The sequence below is a fragment of the Lepisma saccharinum genome, chromosome 27 (assembly GCF_977018435.1).
Source record: "Lepisma saccharinum chromosome 27, izLepSacc3.1, whole genome shotgun sequence".
NCBI classification, from domain to species: Eukaryota; Metazoa; Arthropoda; class Insecta; order Zygentoma; family Lepismatidae; genus Lepisma; species Lepisma saccharinum.
Window position 1 is genome coordinate 36,348,897 of NC_139255.1, and position 20,772 is coordinate 36,369,668.

Consider the following 20,772-nt stretch of genomic DNA (forward strand, 5'->3'; position numbering starts at 1 on the left):
TCTGACTGAAAAAGTTAAAACAAGGGGTCAAAAAAGTGCCTTGGGAAAAATTAAAAGTGCAGGGTTGTAAAAAAACCTGCACAAAACAAGCACAACACATTAAAAAGTCAGAATGTATTAAAAGCTTCCTCACACACAGTGGAAGAGACCAGCTCTTTGGAAAAGCTATATACCAATTACCCACAAGGAAGACTACTGAATTTATGGTATTTAACTTCAGGTATCAGTCACTTCTTCACCCTTTCACTACATATATATATATCTATCAGACCACATCTCCAACTTCCGGTTCAGTCTTTTTCCTTACACCGAAGATGCAGCGTTAGAATGCAAAAATTATAATTTTTCCACTGTCCAGTGAGTGTTTCCTTGTACCTTCTTTAATTTATATATCAGGTGTATAAGCTTAAATCTGCTGTTTTGTAGTCAGAAAAATACATAGAAAGCAACAAGAAATTTATTCAAAGTACTTGCCCTTGCGAGCTACACATTTTGCCCACCTCTCGGGCAATTTGTGGATACCACACCAAAAAAAGTCCTTCTCTTTTCAGGCAAACCACTCATCAAGCCATTTTCGGACGTCTGCATACGAATCAAAGTGCTGCTCAGGGACGGCGTGGCCCATCGACGAAAACAGATGGTAGTCGGAAGGGACCAGGTCTGGTGAATAGGCGGGATGGGGTAGCACCTCCCAGTTGCGGGATGGGGTAGCACCTCCCTGTTGCGCGTCTCCAAGTAGTTTTGGACCAGTCTTGACGTGTGCGATGAGGCGTTGTCGTGGAGGAAAATCAGCATGTCATGTCTTTGTTGATAATCCGGCCTTTTGTCACACAGAGCACGGTGCAATTTGATCAGTTGTTGGTGGCAGCGGTGGGCAGGGACAGTTTCACCAGGTTTCAACAGCTCAAAGTAGATGATACCCTGTTGATCCCACCAAACACACAGCATCGTCTTCCGGCCGAAGCGATTCGGTCTCGAAGAAGATGTTGATGGTTGGCCGGGATCAACCCAACAACAGATTTAAGCTTATACACCTGGTATGTATATATATACATATTCCTGTAAGAAGACGATCTGTACTGAACGAAAAATCTAACAATTTTGCAATTTTTTAGTTTAATTTAAAACTATTCTTGCCGCCTTAGGTAATGTTTGTGTGGAGATCAAATTATATCCAGATACGTATATCTGAAATCACCTTTTCTTACACAAAATTAATTGAGACAGACATTAAATGAGTTTTATAGTTTTAAGAGGTGTCCACCAAAGGGCCACATTTGTACATTATCTGAATCTTCACTGTTGGAACAAAAAAATTCATCAAAGTCAGAAAGTTCATCACCCCATTTGTTTGTAGTTAGTAATTCTTCCATCTCTCCTTCTGTACTTTAGTGTGAATAGCAAAACTTAGTGGTGGATGCCATCCTTGATATCCCTACAATTTCTGTAGTCACGTAGTTACTTAACACCAATTCAGATTCTTTTCTTCAGATGCCACTCACGGATAGGAATTAGAGTAAAATTAATTCCATTCAGTTTCTAAAAGATGGCTCTACATGGCCACAAAGTCTGTATAGTCTCAGTTAATATTTGCAATAAAAAAGCAAATGATTATGTGCTATGTGGAATCCACGAATCTACAGGTTCAGAATGGCAGATATGCATTTTACATAACATAGTTTTACAGTTTTAGAATTAAATCCAATTAAAATATGCTACTTACAGTTCTTTCGGAATGCCAATATAGTCTTCCCAGTATTCCTTGAAGTTGTCAAACTGGTATGTGTATATGCATATCAACACCAGCATGGAATATGCTATCACCGTCACCCAGAAACCAAACATCATTTTCCTCCATGCACTATAAGATAACTGAAATATCAAATAAGAATTAACGAATTTGAATTCTCTCGGGGTAATTTATATATATATATTTCTATTTGTCAATGCATTTTTTTAAAAAATCACATACATATTCCATAATGAAATGAAAATATATTGATATAATTGTTGCACATTTTTGGGCATACTAGTATAATATAATTAACCAAATATTCTTCTTTAGAAAATCATATTATAAAGTGTGCTCCCCCCACATACGTGGCATCAGCAAAATCTGGACAAAGTTCAAGTTGAAGTTCCTGCTAAATTTGACTTCAGCAATAACTATGTTGATGTGTCAAGAGACCAGACATGCATGTTAGACATGCAGAACATTGAAATGTCCGAGCTAGTGAGGTTGAGTGTGTAATACAATCGGAGAGTAGCATTTATTGAAGGTTTTCATGCTGGAAGGTCACCAAATTAAATCATGAGGCATAAATATTGAGGTAGCATCAGCAGATTTTCACCGAAAGCCTTTAAAGAGGGCATGCTTGTGCTTCAGGCAGAGAATCGAGGCAATTATTGAAGTGAAAGGGGGTCACATTGCATAACAGAACTCAGGAAGGATCCCTTCAGGGGCATATAAAAGCTTTGTACCTAAATATATCAGTTTGGTGGTTACGTGGAGATAGGTATCTTTAGATACAATGTGAATCAACCACCTAACCTGGTGGAATGGCGAAAATACGAAAGTGCAAAGCTCAAACTTCATGCGCCTGAACTCTATCTTTTGTTCCTTCAGAAGTGCTACAAACAAAGAGTATGCATCCTAAAGTTTGGGCACTACAGGAAAAGAAACCCCCAGTGCTGGATATCATAGCTTCTGTGGAAAAAGCCGCCTTCCTTGCAAAAACGCCAGAAGAGGGACAAAATATAAAAGCTTGTTTAGTAAGTGAAAGTTTTTGATGAATAAACACTTTCTATAATACACTGTTTTTTCTGGATTCTGGATTTTGCTGTCATACCCTGTATATATATAAATGGAGGTGGGAGAGGAGAAAGAGAGAGCACTTTCTTTAAATAATATGGAAAGTTAAAAATAATGCAAAGTAAGTATATCTGATTTAAGTGATGTGCTATTTCTTGCAATTGATATCAAACATTAGAAATAGACGAACATGAAATTTTGCTGAGACTGATATTCTACTGATCTGACATAAAATTGCAAATGTTTCTTGAAAAACACAAATGGTTTATTGGCCTCTGTAAGTCCAGTGTATAACCAAATGATGGCATTGAAGATTTACTTTACAAAATTAGGGTTTATGGATCTTATGCTTATATCCATAAAAATAACAAAAACATGGTGGAATTTTACACTAAATTACAGGCGATTTACAGATATGTTGATTAGACAAATGTATCGGAAATTTCACCAATAAACTGGTACATCAATATGCCTAAATTGCCCGATACTAGTAATGATTAATCTGTCTCATCTCTATTAATTTTAGGGCATACATGATAACATATGCTGCATTGGACTCCTACTGATGGAAAACCACAGAACAAGATGGCGATAATCACAAACTTGGATTTATGATCTCTTGATAATTTTTTCTTGCTTTCTCATTGAAAATTGCCATTCTGAACAAACAAAAAAAAGGAAGTTACTTAAGTATGCACAGCAATGCTAATCGGGACTATACCTACAGTTTAAAGTGGGATCTGAATCACTATGTGCCTCCACTGTGTCTCAAACCTGGGACCCCTTGATTACAAGACAACGACACTACCACTACAGCACCAGGGAGGCCCAAAAAGTAATTTTGACTTGAGCCATTAATAAATTTCTTGTCTTGGGTAAACTGACAACCAGAGGCATTCAAAAATCTCCCAATTTCACAATGCAAAAAAAAAAAAAGGCATTGTGAATATCTCTACTAGTTTCATGTTATCAGCAATCAAAGATAGGGTTAGGCAAATTTGAAAAGAAACACTGTATTAACTAGCTTCCAGTATTCTCCTTTTTTTCATGATATATACCGTATTTGCCAGAGTATAAAATGCACTTTATTCCCCTTAAAAATAGGTCTGAAAACAGGGTGCATCTTACACGCCGATACTCAGTTTTTTTTACCTCTGTTCTGAGTTAGATTATTCTTTTCTTGCTTCCTTGACGTGTGTGAGACAGAGAAGATTAAAACGTAATCTTTCCTAGTTAGATTGAAAGTAGACTTACATATCCCTTTATATTTAAAATTCTGTAAATTAATTGAGAACTAAAAGTGGTAAATGTTGTAATTGCCAAAAGCGAAAGTGTTGGGAAATCGCATCACCAGTCCGTAAGAATGTGCACACTAGTGACCTCTTTACACGCCCTTTGAACTACTTAGAGGGCTACCAGTCACATTTCACGTTTACCACATTATAAAGAATGGCACATTTCACAGTTTAACATGGAAACCGGTGTTTGAATTATTGTGGCACTTACAGCATTTACCAATTTTAGTCTTCAATTATAAAGTAGGTGATAAAATCTTTTTCCTCAAAAAGGTGTACAAAAAAAGGTTCTTATATGCCGGTGTGTCTTACATGCTGGTGCATCTTATACACTGGCAAATAAGGTAAATGGAGCAAAATGTAATATTATATAGTTTTTAAGAAGCTGCATAACACACCTGGAAAGTGAGTACAAACACCAAGAAAAGAGCCATGTAAACAATGCGGTACACAACTATCTGCGAACCTCCTAGTCCAATCACAAATAACATAATGGCCACAACCCAGATCCAGAATTTCGTCATGGTGTCTTTCATGAAGGCACCAACTTTCTTCATGAATGGACTTGTTTCCTTCTTTCCATTTGACTTATCCTCGTGAGGCGAGAGCTCTGAAAATGAATTAAAGTTAGAAAGAACGTAACAACAATGTGGTAGAAGGCAAGCACTAAACTCTGATTTGCATACAATGTAACTATAACAAGAAAACTTCATTGAGAGAGAGAATATAGCACTAAATTTGGGAAATCGACATTATTTGAGCTGAACTAGATCTGCGTAACGATGTGTCACACAGAGATTACACTGGGTGGTCGTAATTAAATTTGCCCTACTTAGAGCTCTCTGGAGCCCATTTGAAGTATTAGATTGCAGTGAAACTTCATATACAGGCTATGGAGAATGAAAAAAAATAGTTCTAATTTTCACCTTACTTACTTTAGCCCATGGCGCTACAGCCCTTGAAGGGCTTTGGCCTCCATAATGACCTTAGTCCATTCTTCTCTGTTTGCAGCCTTCTGTCTCCATCGCCTCACTCCTAGCTGCCTCTGCATCCTCCAGCCACCTCTTCCTGCATCCCCCCTTCATTCTTCTACCTTCTGATTTTCTGCAGGAAACTTTCTTCGCCGCTCTGTTCTCCTCCATCCTTTCCATGTGTCTGAGCCACTTTAACAGTCTTATTTTTGTTTCAATTACTAAGTCAGGTGTTCCATATAGACTCATTAGTTCGGCATTTGTTTGTATTCGCCATTCTCCATTCTGCATTACAGCTTCAAAAATCTTCCTCAGAACTTTTGTTTCCCAGGTGTTTATTGCCATCTCATCCTTTTTTGTCATGTACCAGCATTCTGCTCCATACAGTACTACTGGCTGTATGATTGTCTGATTGATCCTTATCTTCAGTTTGCGTGATATTGATGACTTTAGTTGTTTATGTAATGCATAATAACATCTGTTACCTGCTGCTATCCTAGCTTTAATTTCTATTTCTAATTCATTCCTTTCTGTGATCCATGATCCTAGGTATTTAAATTCTGGTACTCTCCCAAACTGGTAATCATCTATGGCAAGAATTTCATTTTCTAGTTGTCTAGTTCTCGACATAAGCATATATTTGGTCTTTCCTTGGTTAATTTCTAAACCAACTTTTCTCCCTACACTTTCTAGCTGTCTAAATTTCACCACGAGGTTGAAATGTTAGGCTGCGAATTAAAATTAACCTTACTCAAGCCCCCTGGAGCCCGTTCAAAGCAACTGATCGCAGTGAAAGTTGGTCGAGAGGCTTTGGAGACCATGCAAAAGCGAATGCTGATGAAAAGTATTGTTAAAATTTTCACCCCCAGGTGGAACTGAGGCTCTGAAGAAGCAACAACCAATAATTTGAGTTTATGTTAGTACAGCAGTGTTCAATATGCACCCTGTCAACATGAATGACACTTTGGAAGCACAAGACAGCCTTATAAATGGTCTCACGAAGCATTTTCCATGATGTTCACTGTGCACATTTCGAATTGGTGGTGAAAATTTGAACTATTTTTTTCATCAGCATTCGCTTCCCCATGGTCTCAATAGCCTCTGTACCAAGTTTTGCCACAATCCCATGTTTCAAACAGGCTCCAGAGGGCTCTGAATAGGGCAACTTTAATTGTGGCCACTTGGGATTATACAAGGGCTGATCATTACATGTTTGTAATGTGCATATTGGACAAGAGTGAGGTTTCATATATAATACCCAAAGATGGCAGCACCATCGGATCCATTGTTTGGCAGCAATGCTCTTTGTTCTATGCACTGCGTGCATTTCGCATAACACACAATGGAGGTGAGGAACAGTATGCATCAATCAAGTAGACACATGTCGAGAGGTGCTACGTTTCTTTGGTGATGGATGTGATGCTTTTCTGGAATCGGTTATCACCGATGATGAGTCATGGGTGCACCACTTCGACCCAGAAGGAAAATGAGCCAGCACAGCATGGAAATCGCCACGGTCTCTCTCCAACAGTGAAAAGGGCTAAAGTTGTTTCATCTGCAGGTAAGGTGATGGATATCACTTACTTTGACTGTAGGGAAATGGTGTACCAGAACAGTTCCCCAGCACTGCTACAGCAGAATACTACACGTCAGTGTTGGTGACACTGAGGGAGGCACATTGCAAAGAAACGACCTCAACTTCATCATGACAATGCAGGACTTCATGTGGCAAATCACCTCATGGCATACATATTTGGCTAAATTCAACACCACCTCCACTTAATATGACAGACTTAGTCCCTATGGCTTTTTCCTGTTCCCTGCACTCAAGTCAAAGCTACGGTGCCATCGTTTTGCAGACTCATAAGCAGTGCTGAAGAAATGTGAGGGAATTCTTAAGGATCTCGCAAAGTATGGCTTACATCATGTGTTTGCAGATTGACAGAAACGTTGGCATAAGTGCATTCAAGTCGGGAGGGAAAACTATTTTGAAAAAGAACATGTAACCCTTCCACCAGAGGAATAAACGTCTGTACAAAAAAATTCAGTCTCACTCTTTGTTGATCAGATCTCGTAACTTAAAGTTCTGAAAATTATGGCTCAACAAAGGATCGAACCTGGTTTTCTGGCATTCTGTGTCAATGCCCTACCACTGAGCTACAAAGTTGTGGAAATTGTAGGGAGGCCAGATGTTCACTTGGTAGCTCAGTGGTAGAGCCCTGGTATGGAAGACTAGGAGGATTATCTTTGGGCCTGGGTCACCACAAAGATAATCCTCCTTTTAACTTTACATACAAAAACAGATCTTATCCAGTTTACTAGAGGAGATGGAACCTCGGTCACCAATAGATAATCCTCCTAGGCACTCTGTTTATGTCACATAATAACCACACATATTGATGCCTTTCCCAAACACATCCTTTGTTCAGGGACTATGGACAGATGAATAGTTAGACACAAATACATAACCCTGGGGATGAAAGCAGAACCAGTCTCTGAAATGTAGGTACAAATAAAAAGAAAAAACAGTGGTTAGAAGCCCAACAATTCGACATGTCCTGTTGTATGCATGCTGTGCAGCTTCATTTTTGAGAGGTGTTTGGTAATTTTCAGGGATGTGACTAATTAATCGGTACTCTATCGGTATCTGCAGTCTAGTGGGGGCTAGTTCCACTGGCTCTCACCACATGGCACTGGTGCTGTGAGACAGATTGTCTTTTGTCAAAAACATCGATTTTTTGATGTTTTTGGGGTTTATTTGTGCTAATAATTGTGACTTGGGGTTATTTTCAGGGAAAGCAAGTTAATTTGTGCCTGCACAAATGTTATCCAGAAAATATATCTATTAATAAAAAATTTGCATGAAAAGCAACATGTGCTCATTGGATTATGCCTACACACAAAAGGTTGTCATTTTGATAACCAATGAATTTTGGTCAGGGACTTATTCTTTACTTAATATTTTGATGTTTTATCATACTTTTACTACTTAGGCCTAATTCCTGCTAATCTTAATACATCTGGGAATGTCTACTCCTGTTAATTTTATATGGAGTGAATTAGCCTTGTACTTTTGTTGGAGTGGAGTGGTGCCTGTATGTATTGGGGATGTATACCCAACCTTTGGTTGGTTATAGTATCTGCCAATATAGGCATATCGTTGTATCTGAAAATTACCAATTATTTTACTGGTCTGATATATCTATAAATATCTTACAATTTAGTACAAAATTCTGCTATTTTGTTATAATTTTCATGAATAATCTCCACGACCTACTTTCTAGAAGAGTAAATGTCTAAGTATGCAACTTCTTTGCATTTCAGTCATCTTGCAACATTCATTTAATTAAGAGGTCAATGATCCATTCAGGTTTCTCAAGGACCAATTGGAATTTTATATTGGATTGGTAGAATATCAGTTATTGGTATTGGTCAATTTCACGTTGGTACTTTATCAGTATCAGCCAAAATTTCACATCGCATCCCTAGAAATTTTGAATTTTTTTGAACTAAATAAAAGCTTGAAAATACAAACTTTGTTTTTGAAAGTGTTTAATGAGATACACAGTCCGACAATTAAGCAATGAGACTGATTTTATATTGTCCCACGTGTGCATTCTATCTGTGAAGTAATGCATTCATGATGTAGTGTGGTCCATAATCCACAACCTGGCAACACCTCATGAATTTGTACTGGGCATGCTGGGAATTATGCCACTATGTCGTGAAGGAGGTGCAAGGGTGTCGTCATGTAATAGCTATGGAGCAGCAAGTGAACATCAAGTTTCATGACAGACAATTCTGAAAACTGCTTGCGGGAATAAACATTTCTTGAATTCTATTGTTGTGGAGGACAAAACAGAGCATTTTCACTATGGTTCTTGTACGAACCGACAAATCGCAGGATAGAAGTTGCTAAATTTACAAAGAGGGAAGAAAATGCAGCTCGAAAAATCAAAGGTAAAGACAATATTGTGTTTTTTACGACAGGAAAGGCATTATTAGTAATGCATTTGTTCCAGAGGATGAAACTGTAATTGGCTGTTGCTATCGTAGTGCTCTGAATGATTATGAAAGAGAACTGACCCTCTCTGAGCTCAGTTTCCTGAGGCAGGCAGTTGATCCCTGCTCCACGATAATGCACAGTGCCAGGGATCAGTGTTTTCCTGGGTATTCCAGGTCCAAAAACAAGTGAATGTGTTGAATCTTTCTCTCTACTCTTCAGATTTATCCCCCTATGATTATTTTCTGTTCCCGAAAGTGAAGCTGCTGCTGCAATTACGCACTTTTGATGAACACAGGACCCCAACAGGTTGTGACGTCCAATCTCCAAGTCATACCACATGAAGACTTGCAGATGTCGTATCGATCGTTGGCCAACCGTGCCAATTGCTGTATTGATGCAGGAGGGATGTACTTTCAGTAATAAACAGGCAATGTTCAATTAATTTGTTTCCTTTTCACAATATAAAATCAGTCTCATTACTTAATTGTCGGACTGTGAATACTGATTTGATAACCTGAAAGGTACAGAACCAAGTAAGGCAACTGTTCTCTTACATACTTCATGCATTATGAAGAGGACAGTCGGAGGTGATATTTGGCTGTACGTCATACTGTTCAAACAGAGTATACCTACCAAATATGTATAGGACATGAGTTGAGAATGAAGCACAATGAAAACTTTAGTCAAGGTTTTTTTACACCTGTCAAATAAGTATGCTGATTATTGGAGACATGGTAAAGGGAGAACTTAAATTAAAGATGCACCAATCTCTATGACAGAGTGGTTATCACAGGGTGATATGATGCCAGGGGTCCAGTATTTGAATCCTGGCATGGGTGTTCTTTGTAAGTGTCCCTTCATCAATTTCATCATATAATCATTCATTCTTATTTTTGCGATTAGCCAAAAGTGGTAGAAAAGTGCAGAAAAGTAAACAAAATCAATTAAATATGCAGTCTTAATTTTACAAAGCATTCAACATTTAATGTCAAATAATGATCACTTAATTGTTATTCTAGCCTATAAATAATATAACTATTGATCTGTGCTATTACTTTCAATTATTTTTTTTTACCTTGCCCTTAAAACTAAATGCTAATGATATGAAATTCAAAGTGTACTAACATAGGGTTCAGGTCTTAAATCTTGAAGTTATCTTTTCTGGACAATGAAGAAAGTTCTGTTGTGAATGGTCGTACATATAGGTTCCTACAAGTGCATATCAAATCATCTAGACAACACCAGGGTAGTTCTTTGGAAAATGTCACATGTATCAGCATGACCATGACCCTTTATAACAGAGACTTCTTGGGTGTGCTGCCAATGTCACACATGATATCTTCTATTTTGGCTACTTGGTCACTTTTCCACATTTTTTGTTAAATGATACATGTTTAACTTTTGTACACTTTTACTACATGTTAGATATTTTTAATGTTTTAAACTACTGGAAAATTCAGCACAGTGGCATATTGGTTTGAGAAAGTCATAGACAACTGGAACAAACTCCACCTATGTGTATGAAATAAGAACAACTTTTAATTGTGAACTGTTGCATTCTTTGGGTAAGGCTTATGTAGAATTTGAATACAGATGTCACACTCTTGCTGAAAACAGTTCACACTCTACAACTCATTCAGAATAATAATTCGAATGTACATCACTATAAATATTACAAATTTTGATACAATATAGCATTACATTTATCCTACATGGTAAGCTATTCCCCACAAAAATTACACCCATGTTTCGTAGAGAGGACCTGCAGCCCTCACCTGAAATGAGCTGACCTGATGACGTAGTGGTGACTGTGATATTGAAAGGCTCTGTTGCTACTCCTTCGAGTGCTGTGGCGTTCCTTGCCTCCCAACGCTCCTGCATGAACTGCCGCAGCGTGATCCAGAACATCACAGTATAGAGGCTCTGAAACAAATATTAATGATACAGTTAAATGTGTACTCTTTTAATATGAATGGATATACAGGCGCAGGCATATTTAGTATTTGTCGAAAAAGCAAAAAACTTTGTCAAAGTTCAAGTCCATTCTATGCTCAGATAGGTTAATCAGGACTTTACCTACAGTTTAAAGTGGGATCTTAACTACTGTGGGGATTGAACCTGGGATAATTGAATATTGGTTTAATAATAATTTCACTAACATGATGATTACATAAATAGCACATAATGGGTGGAAATTTCTGCCATTTTGTTACTATTTTTCTAGACACAAAGCTACAATTCATGTCTTTCGTGTTTTCAAATAAGTATTGAACAATTCCATTGAAAGGCCAGAAGTTACTGCCCTAAGGCAGTTATGAGTAAATTTGTACACAAAAGAAAATCTTCCCCCCCATCCTCCATAGAAACTTAAACTTTTCCTCCCTCACCTCTACATGATTGTGTCTGTGAAATATACAGTGACCTTATTTGGCTGTGTGCTGTTAGAATGTGGCCTCAAGTGCATAACTCATTTGGTAGATACCAAGCCGAGGCTTCATCAAGTTTCTCTGCAGTAAGCACATTGCAGAACACTGCACTAGACCTAATTCTGATCAACAACATGTTATTGACAACAGATCCATGCCGTTAGATAGGGGTGTGTGGGATAGAATTTTTTGATCGGGACGGGATTTTTTTTAAATCCAGACATTCGGGATGGGGAAATTTTTTTGGAAGAGTTGCAGTGGATCACCATAGTTTTTTCCAAATTCTCCATTGTAAATCTGTGACGATTATTTCTAAAAAGAATCTTATATTGTGAGAAAGATCACTCCACGTCACAATTTTTTTTTTTTTGCATATTTGAAGCAAGAAATGCCACTAATGCTGAAGTTTTCCAAAGCTTCCTCTTCCTCTACTTCACCTTCCAAAACACGTGCAATTTGGCACAAAGTTTGAAAAAAAAATTCTGTACATTTAGACATTAGCACTTGTGCGTTAGATCCAGTGGTGGGGGTAATATTTTCCCCCAATAGGATCGTACGCGAGGTGCCAGAAGTCTGCCAGCGAGCTTGTTCAAAGACAAAATAAACCTAACTCTCGATATGAAAGAGGTGCAGAGAATAAACATTTTTCCTTCGAGGATTTCGAGGTAGCTGAAGTCAATGAGCGATGTTATGTATTTAAAATGAAAATTCGCAAAATATGTATTTACATACGGAAAACTGGAAAATATGTGTTTTTATGTTAAATAAAATTTGCTGTGTTGACATACAAGGCTATGATCGGAATTTTGACAAAAACGAGGGTCTCTATCTTATCGCAGAAAAAAACATTTATTTACCTAAAGTTCCGTTCCCTAGTTATTATGCTCTCTTGACCATTAGCAATCACCTGGCTAGATAACTACTGAGAGACACCAAACAATTGAAAGCACCTTAACAATAATGCAACAAAATATCCTTACCTTCACAAGTAATGGCTTGCAGGGTAGCACAGCATACTTAACAAGTCCAATCTGACTCAGATTTACACCTTCCATTTTCTCGGGCAATTCGTCTTCTGTTAAATCCATCCCATAAATGTACTGAGCTATCAGAAGCAGCTCTGCATACAACACGAGGAAGGGGGAGGACTGCAGCATGGAACGTCTTTGGTTGGGCATCATCCACAATGCACTTGCCCAAAGCAGCAGAATAAACGTGAGCCAACTGTGATATGTAATGCTCCAAGCCTAAATAATAATAAAAGAAGATATACAATGGGGCTTTATATGAACATGTTACAATATATATATATGTGAAAAAACTTCACAATTTCTCCACGTTAACATAAGTCATATCTTGGGGTGCATGTAAGTAATACTAGGCAAATTATCCATTACTATTTTCATTCCCTTTTCCTCTTGCACACTATGAACAGTGACATTCTGATAAGTTCCCAGATTTTATGTTATCCTGCTATTGCCAAATGGTTAGCATTCTTGCCTTTGGGCAGTGGTCCTGGGTTCAATTCCTGGGGGGGAGCTCCAAAATTTTGTTGCAAAGATGTGCCAGGTTCTGGACTTGAAAGCCAAAAAAATGGCAGTGATGGGACTACGTACTGACCACATGCCACCCAATGAAAAAATGTTGCTCTGACACGTCCTGACCCTTAGAGGGCTCTTATGCCACGAAGTTTAGTTTTACACAGTGATGGTCCCAACGAAACAAATGTTACAATTGTCCTTAGTTTTATATTTTCCTACATTTTAAAATTGCTACAGGTTGGTCCCCTGGAAAAAACACAAAAATCGGGGTTTCACTGCAACTGTAATGATTCGAGGGATGGCTCAAGGGCCGGCCAACCCAGGTGATAATTACCCAGCATGCCAAACCGGAACATCTTCCTTGACTAGCGCCAAAACGTTATTTTTCGTTATACAAGTGTAGCTATTTGTTTTAAAAAGAGTTGGATTTTAGTAGACAAAAAATAACTGAACTTACTGTGCATAGCATAGTATATGCAAAATCATGTATCAATTTAAGCTAAGAGATTACTGTTATTAGGTTGGTTGGTTGATTTGGTGTTGTCCACTTTATGCACAGTAAGGCTAATTGAGACTGGATCTACAGTTTAAAGTGGGATCCGAACCACTATGTGCCTCCACCACGTATCGAACCCGGGACCCCTTGATTACAAGGTGACGATGCTACTACTGTGCCATCTGGGAGGACCCTACTGTTATTTGGATACAATAATGTAGATATTAAATAAACACTTACATACCATAAACAGGGTTCTTTAATAGTAACAAAAAAGTATTAAAAAAAACTAAGCTCTTATTTTGTGTCATAAAAATTGTAAATATACAACATGGTCCCATTTCCTTTTATTGGAGGTAGGTGGGAGTACCAAAAATCCATCTCACCTGGGTGTGAAAATTTTATCTTGAGCCTTCCCTGATGATTCTAGTGCAAAGGTTGTCAAATACTTTATTCACATTTTTTTGAATTCATACTAGGTCGCGAGCCTCCGCTTAGTCAAATAGCTAGCACATTTGCCTTTGGAGCAAGCAGTCATGGATTTGATTCCCCCCAGTGGCAGCCCCAAAAATTTGGCACTGACGCAGCATCGTGGAGACAATCGGGAAGCTAATTGAAAATAATAAGTAGTGACTCAGGTGTAGAAAGCCAGGTAACAATGGTGATTCAAATGGATGTGCTGAACATGAATCAAATTACAAAAAAGCTGCTTGTTAGGTCTTGAGTCTAAGCTGAACAATGCTTTCAACCATGTACTTGTCTGGTAATATTTGTGCACCTCACTCTACTTGAGCTATAGCTACTCCATGTATCTTAGATATTTCAAGAGCAATAAAATGAAACTTATATGAACAAGATCATACACAAAGCTCATGAGACTCACAAATGACAGTAAATTCCAACATACCATCATGATGATATTGGTTGCAATATATGAAGATCGGATTACAAGCTGGAATACTGAAACTACAGAATCCACAACATGCTCCAAATATCCAAGGTCTAACTCCTCTTCCTCCTCCTCTTCTTCTTTGTGCCTTTGTTCTGTAAAAACAAACACAAATTTTACTTCTGTGTACTTACAAAATATATACATGGGTGTGAGCATGTGACAAGTTGCACAGCATGTAGAGGACACGTTGAATAGATTTTCTTAATAATATTTTGTTTGTTGAGGCCCCATTTTGATCCTACGAGCTCTCAAAAAACAACACTTTCTACTCTATACATATGCAACATGCACCACAGACAAAAGGCTGCCAGTACATTTACATGTCCCTATCAGATAATATACTAAGAGCAATAATGACATGCCAGCAAACTGATTAATTGATTTGGTGTTTAAGTCAACTTTACGCACAGTAAGGATAATTGGGACTGGACCTACAGTTTAAAGTGGAATCCGAACCACTTGTGCCTCCACCGGGTATCAAACACAGGACCCCTTGATTACAAGGCAACGACGCAACCACTGCACCATCGAAGAGGCCCTACTTTAACAAGAGATTTAGACTTGCTTTAATTACTAATGCATGTAAAAATTAACGCTTCAGACTTCATCCTGAATAGGAAATGCACCACATTACTTTATTTAATATTTTTACAAAACTCCCCTAATCGCGGTTAACACAAGAATGGATTAATTTTTTTTGAATGGTCCGAATTGTAAAAGAAGATGTAGACCATCATAACCTTACATTCCCTCTGCTTTTTGCATATTTATTATTTCCTCTTCGAATGTTAATGACTTTTGTTTCTGACAGAAACACTCTTGTTTGGGGGTGGTGATCTCAAAAGTAAAAGCCCATAACAGCCCATACTGAACTCTTAAGTTGGGCTCCTCTATAGTGAGACTCTCATCATAACACACTACTCTTACCATAATTGAAAATAAAAAGCCTCTTCATAAAGGCTAGGGTGGTGCTAACACCACGTATTCTTACACATTCCAACAGACACCGATGCCGATACATGGAAATTGATACAATTTAAAACAGTTCAGAAAATGTACACATTTTAAAATGTAAGTATTTTCTAAATGGAACTATAACATATCAATATACTCAATTTTTGCTTTAACATATACATAATTTCACATAAGATAACTATTTAATCACAAAATTCATTTCTCCCCACAACGCTATTGTCAAAATAATGAAAATTATGCATTTTGCATAATTTCAGAATATCTTGACTCTGCAAAAGATTTTTTTTAACCCTGTAGGTGTTCTGTACTCTGTAAAAAGTATGAGCTGGTTGTTAAATTATGACATATAGCATCTGTATCAAATCTCTAGGAAGCATAACTGAGAGAAGTGGAAGAATAGATGAGGAGGTAAACTGAAGAGGACAAATGGGTGGTGGACTATATCAAAGCCTTAGAAGATTAATATGGAAAAGGGATGTACCCATGAAATGCAAGAAATACATACGGAGCAGAGACTTGGACAATGATAGAGAGAGAAAAGAAAGAAGCAGGCAGTGGAGATAAAATTTTAAGGAGTATAATGGGGAAGACTAGAAGGGGTAGAATAAGGAATAAGGAGATCCGACAGAGGGTGGGTGTGGTGAAGCATCAGGACAAGATAGATCAGGCACAGATGAAATAGTTCGAACACATGAAGAGGATGGATGCAGAAAGACTACCAGTAAGAGCTTACAATGCACAAGGAGTGGGAATAAGGCCAAGGGGGAGACCAAGATGTTGGTGGAAAGAGCAGATAGTGGAGAGTGTTAGAAGAAGATAATATTAGAACACCGTGGAAAGAGAGGAGTGGTGGAAGACCAGGAAAAAGTGGAGAGGCTTGACTTCTATACCGACCCAGCGAGAGGCAGGAAACAGCTAACGATGATGATGATGATGAGCATCTGTATCACCTGAGCCTAATAAAGGAAGTTACAATTTGCTATCTGTTAGGCCTGCAAAGCCATAACATTGATATACTGTATAGGGTATTACCTGGAATTTCAATAATTATTTTGTATTTGAGTGCATAATTCTGGCAACTTTTTTTATTGTTAGGAAAAATCATGTGTGTACTTTTAAAATACATCTCTAAATTATGGTTTCTTCATCTAATGCAAAAGCTACCAGAACCGTCTGGTAAAATACATTTGTTCAATATATCATTAAGTTTGTCATTATGTTTTGGCTTAGTGCAGTACTCGATACTGGCATCAGTAAATTATATTGCTATTCCTATCAGGGGTGGTAAAATTTCCATGGCACATCAATAAGACTAATGTCGGAAATTTTCTTGTTGAAAACTAATTTTCTCTAAAGAACAATGATATAAACATAAATATGAATAAAATCTTTTATCAAGTATGGTCCACAAATGTGCCATATTTCACCGCATAATCATCGCACCCTGCTTTCTCAGTTCAAAATTGGTTTATAACCTTTCATCACGTAATCATCACATCCACACACCAGATAATGAAACCAATGACAGCAGCCCAGAATTTTTGGACACAGATGATTGTCCATACTTAGCAACACTGCAATAAATTTTCTCAAGTGTAATATTTCGACTACAATTCACAGATCAATAACAACTAACGTAATAACACTGATCGGCATGAAAATCCTCCCACGAGGATGAAAGGGTGTACCTTATAGATTTCGAGTCACTGATTATGAATATTGCATTGAAAAAGTTCCATCACGTAAGGCTTTTTTAAGGGGAGCATTTTCCATAAAAATTCATCGAAAAATTGTATTTTTTTAATGAAATGTGTGTTTTTTATGCTTGGGATGCATAATTGTGTATTTTTACCTCAATCCAAGAAATGTTACTATATCCTAGGAACATTTATTCCCCTGCCCCCACAACCCCTCCCCCCGAAAATAGGAAAAAGTACCAAATATACCCCACCCACCCCAAGAAACAGTGATTTCGGCCACAATGCACATTTTTTTGAGAATTCCAGATAAATGTCAAAACAAAAATGTGAATAATATTGCATTTTAACATTACTGCTGGAAGAAATATTTTCACGATGTCCCACGAGCCATAAGTGACTGGCTCTAAAATGAATGGTATCTTACAGTTTTTAACTATGTGTGACAGGCTTATTTGTGTACATTGGAGTTCAACGTTTTATTTTCGCTGCACTCTTCCTACACTGTCACCTCGGCTTCCTTCAAGGTAAAAGGATTCATAATCAACGTGTGGTCATTCGTTGGCACCCCCTTGTCTAGACGACAAATCGGATGTCACTGGAAAAAGGAGCCAAGACATCCACCTCGTTGTCCCGTGAAGCAGATATTTTACTTCCGAGGTGATCGTGTGTAAGAGAGTCGCGTTACTCTGTGTCTGTGTGTACCATTGTGTTAAACCAACATGCCACGAAATTGCAAAAACTCGGTAGATTCATTCTACATATGTGGGGAAGTGGCCTTCAAGGGACAAAGTAGGCCATTGTCACCGTTCCTAAAGACAGCGTACCACCTGTACTTTGGGTGTAAAGTCGGCGACCAGGATCACGATTGGGCTCCCAAACAAAGTTGTAACTCGTGTGCGAATACTCTAAAAGGATGGTTGAAAGGTACACACAAATCGATGCCGTACGTATGGTTTGGCGCGAGTCCTGGGATCATATTGCAGACTTACTTTTGCCTGACCAATATTACATGTTTCTCAAAAGGCACGAAGCACAAATTACAGTATCCTGACTTGGATTCCGCGAGCAGACCTGTCCCACATGATGTTGTTCTGCTTGTACCCATACCACCAGACTCATACACACTGAACAGTGTTTCATCCAAAGAAGAACCTGCAGCTTGTCAGGATGTTGCACAATCTTCGAGTACGCATTCATATCCCAATTACGCCCCAGTGTCTGACACTAAGGAACCATACGTGATAAGTCAGGAAGAACTGAATGATCTGATCAGAGACTTAAACCTTCCGAAGGCCAAGGCCCTGTTGCTTGCATCACGACTTCAACAATGGAATCTACTTGACCGAGATGTGAATATATCGATGTACAGAAAAAGAGACGTGAGCCTAGTTCCTAATTTTACAAAGGATGGTGATTTGGTGTATTGCAGTGACATTAAGTCGCTTATGGAACAACTGAAATTTGCATACATCACTGAAGAATATAGACTGTTCGTAGATTCGTTGCAGACTAGCCTCACGGCAGTGTTACTACACAATGGCAATCAATATCCTGCCATCCCTGTTGTTCATGCTGTGCATATGAAAGAATGATACGAGAACATGCGGAATCTACAACAGAAATTAAATTACGAACAGTTTGAGTGGTGTGTATGTGCTGACTTTAAGATTATTGCCATCCTCACTGGTGTACAAGGAGGTTACACCAAACACTGCTGTTTCTTGTGTCGTTGAGACAGTCTAGCCAAAGAGCAGTACACCATTACAAAATGGCCACCAAGGATCCAACTGGTTCCAGGAGAGATGAGCATGGCTAATGAACCTCTTGTGGATCCGGAGAAAGTATTCTTACCACCTCTCCATACAAAATTAGGTCTAATGAAGGTATTTGTCAAGGCCCTGAAGCGGGATGGTGAAGCACTTACTCATCTCAGAAAACTGTTCCCAAGACTTAGTGAGGCCAAGGTGAAAGGCGTTTTTACAGGGCCTCAAATCAGAGACGTTTTGAAGGATCCTAGATTTCCTTCTAAGCTGAGTGATGTGGAACATGAGGCTTGGGAGGCCTTTCGAGACGAGTGCAGTAATTTTCTCGGGAATCATAAGTCACCTAATTACAAAGACATTGTGGGCAGGTTAATTACTTCATTTCGTACCATGGGGTGTAATATGTCCCTCAATTTACGTTTCCTGCATTACCACTTGGACTTCTTCCCTCAACAGTACAGCTTGGGGGAGGTCTCCGATGAACATGGTGAAAGATTTCATCAACAAATAGCTACCATGGAGGGGCGCGACATGCGAGACACCCTGTACAAATTACAAGAGGAGCAGGAACACCAATTGACATGGAAGTGTTGAACTTGTACTCTTTATGTAGTTGTATCTGCTTGTTTTATATTGAAATTCTGACGATAGCATGCAAATTTATATGGGGGTAGAATAGCACCTTTGTGTGGTCATTGAACCCCGCCCCCAAAAAAAAAACTGGTACGTTCTGGAGAAAAACGGGTTGCAGATTCGAACTCAGGAGCTCGAAATCTATAAGAATCACCTATTTTGGTTCATGGGAGCGACAAAAAGTTTAATTTTGCAGAACAGTGTAATTCTTTCTTTTTGACCAGAAAAATGTTTGCTAAACTGTCACAAACGAAGAAATTATGTGCATCCATTTGGACTGTTCAATTTTAATGCATATTCACAACTATTCCATGCATGCTAATCTTGCACGGAATGATTTTTAAGCACGGATAATACTGGCACATTTTTTTCTTTGTTTCACATAATGGTCGGACCCCACTTTTTTGCAAAAAAAAAAATTAGTATAAAGTCTGCAACAATTATGTGGTGAAATATGACAATTATAATCACAGGTACCTTACATAAAATTTCACATGATGCATTATGAATGTTACCTTGGTCTGGACCAATTGGTTGCAAATGTATTGTATCATCTTGAGCATCTCCTGTAGGCTGATTCCAAATCATGCTACCCGTTGAATCATCCTGGATTATTTCTCCCCTACTCGACCTTGCTGATCTTGCTGCCGTTGACTCATACTTTGATCCCTGACTCCTGGAGCTTATTAGCTACAAAATTCAGTGATAAAAACCAATGAGCAGTTCTAAGAAGTATTAGTTAGTATATATTTATATAATATGTGAACATGTTAGTCATATGTAGAATTTAAACTATAACCACCATGGCTGAGCCGATGCCAATGTATACTAGATTTGGTATCAGAAAGTCCAAGATCAATATATCAAATATCAATCAATATATTCTGGAGTATTGTGCGGAGTTCAATTATCCCGTGAATTATGAAAAATTTTTGCTAAAAAAAAAAACACTACTCCACAGTCCTCTAAGTGCCAGGGCCTGCGAGAGTGGCTTTTTCATTGGGTCAGTGCATTGACTCCTATTGCTAGTGTCTTCACGTTTGCTTCCCAGAACCCACTACATTGCTTCTTCTTTTCAAGTAGCTCCCCAATTGGGCTCATGACACTGGGCCAATGCCCAAAATTTTTGGGTCTCACATGAAGATTCAAATGCACCACCATTTGAACCAAAGGTGAGAGTGATAACCATTTGGCTACGCAGG

At 38.3% G+C, this 20,772-nt stretch overlaps 1 protein-coding gene across 6 annotated transcripts in view; it reads right to left on the reverse strand.

Annotated features, from left to right (window-relative positions):
- The window catches only part of Piezo (piezo type mechanosensitive ion channel component), a 289,087-nt gene that overhangs the window by 166,973 nt on the left and 101,342 nt on the right, over nt 1-20,772 (reverse strand). For 5 of the 6 annotated variants that reach the window (XM_083113417.1, XM_083113421.1, XM_083113419.1 and 2 more), the window contains 6 exons: nt 20,086-20,260; nt 14,455-14,591; nt 12,491-12,757; nt 10,860-11,007; nt 4,506-4,717; nt 1,724-1,872 (listed from right to left, as the gene is read on the reverse strand). In XM_083113417.1, the coding sequence (XP_082969543.1) occupies nt 1,724-1,872; nt 4,506-4,717; nt 10,860-11,007; nt 12,491-12,757; nt 14,455-14,591; nt 20,086-20,260 (1,088 nt within the window). The remainder of the gene's footprint in view (nt 1-1,723; nt 1,873-4,505; nt 4,718-10,859; nt 11,008-12,490; nt 12,758-14,454; nt 14,592-20,085; nt 20,261-20,772) is intronic. The other variant, XM_083113418.1, reaches the window with a different exon arrangement.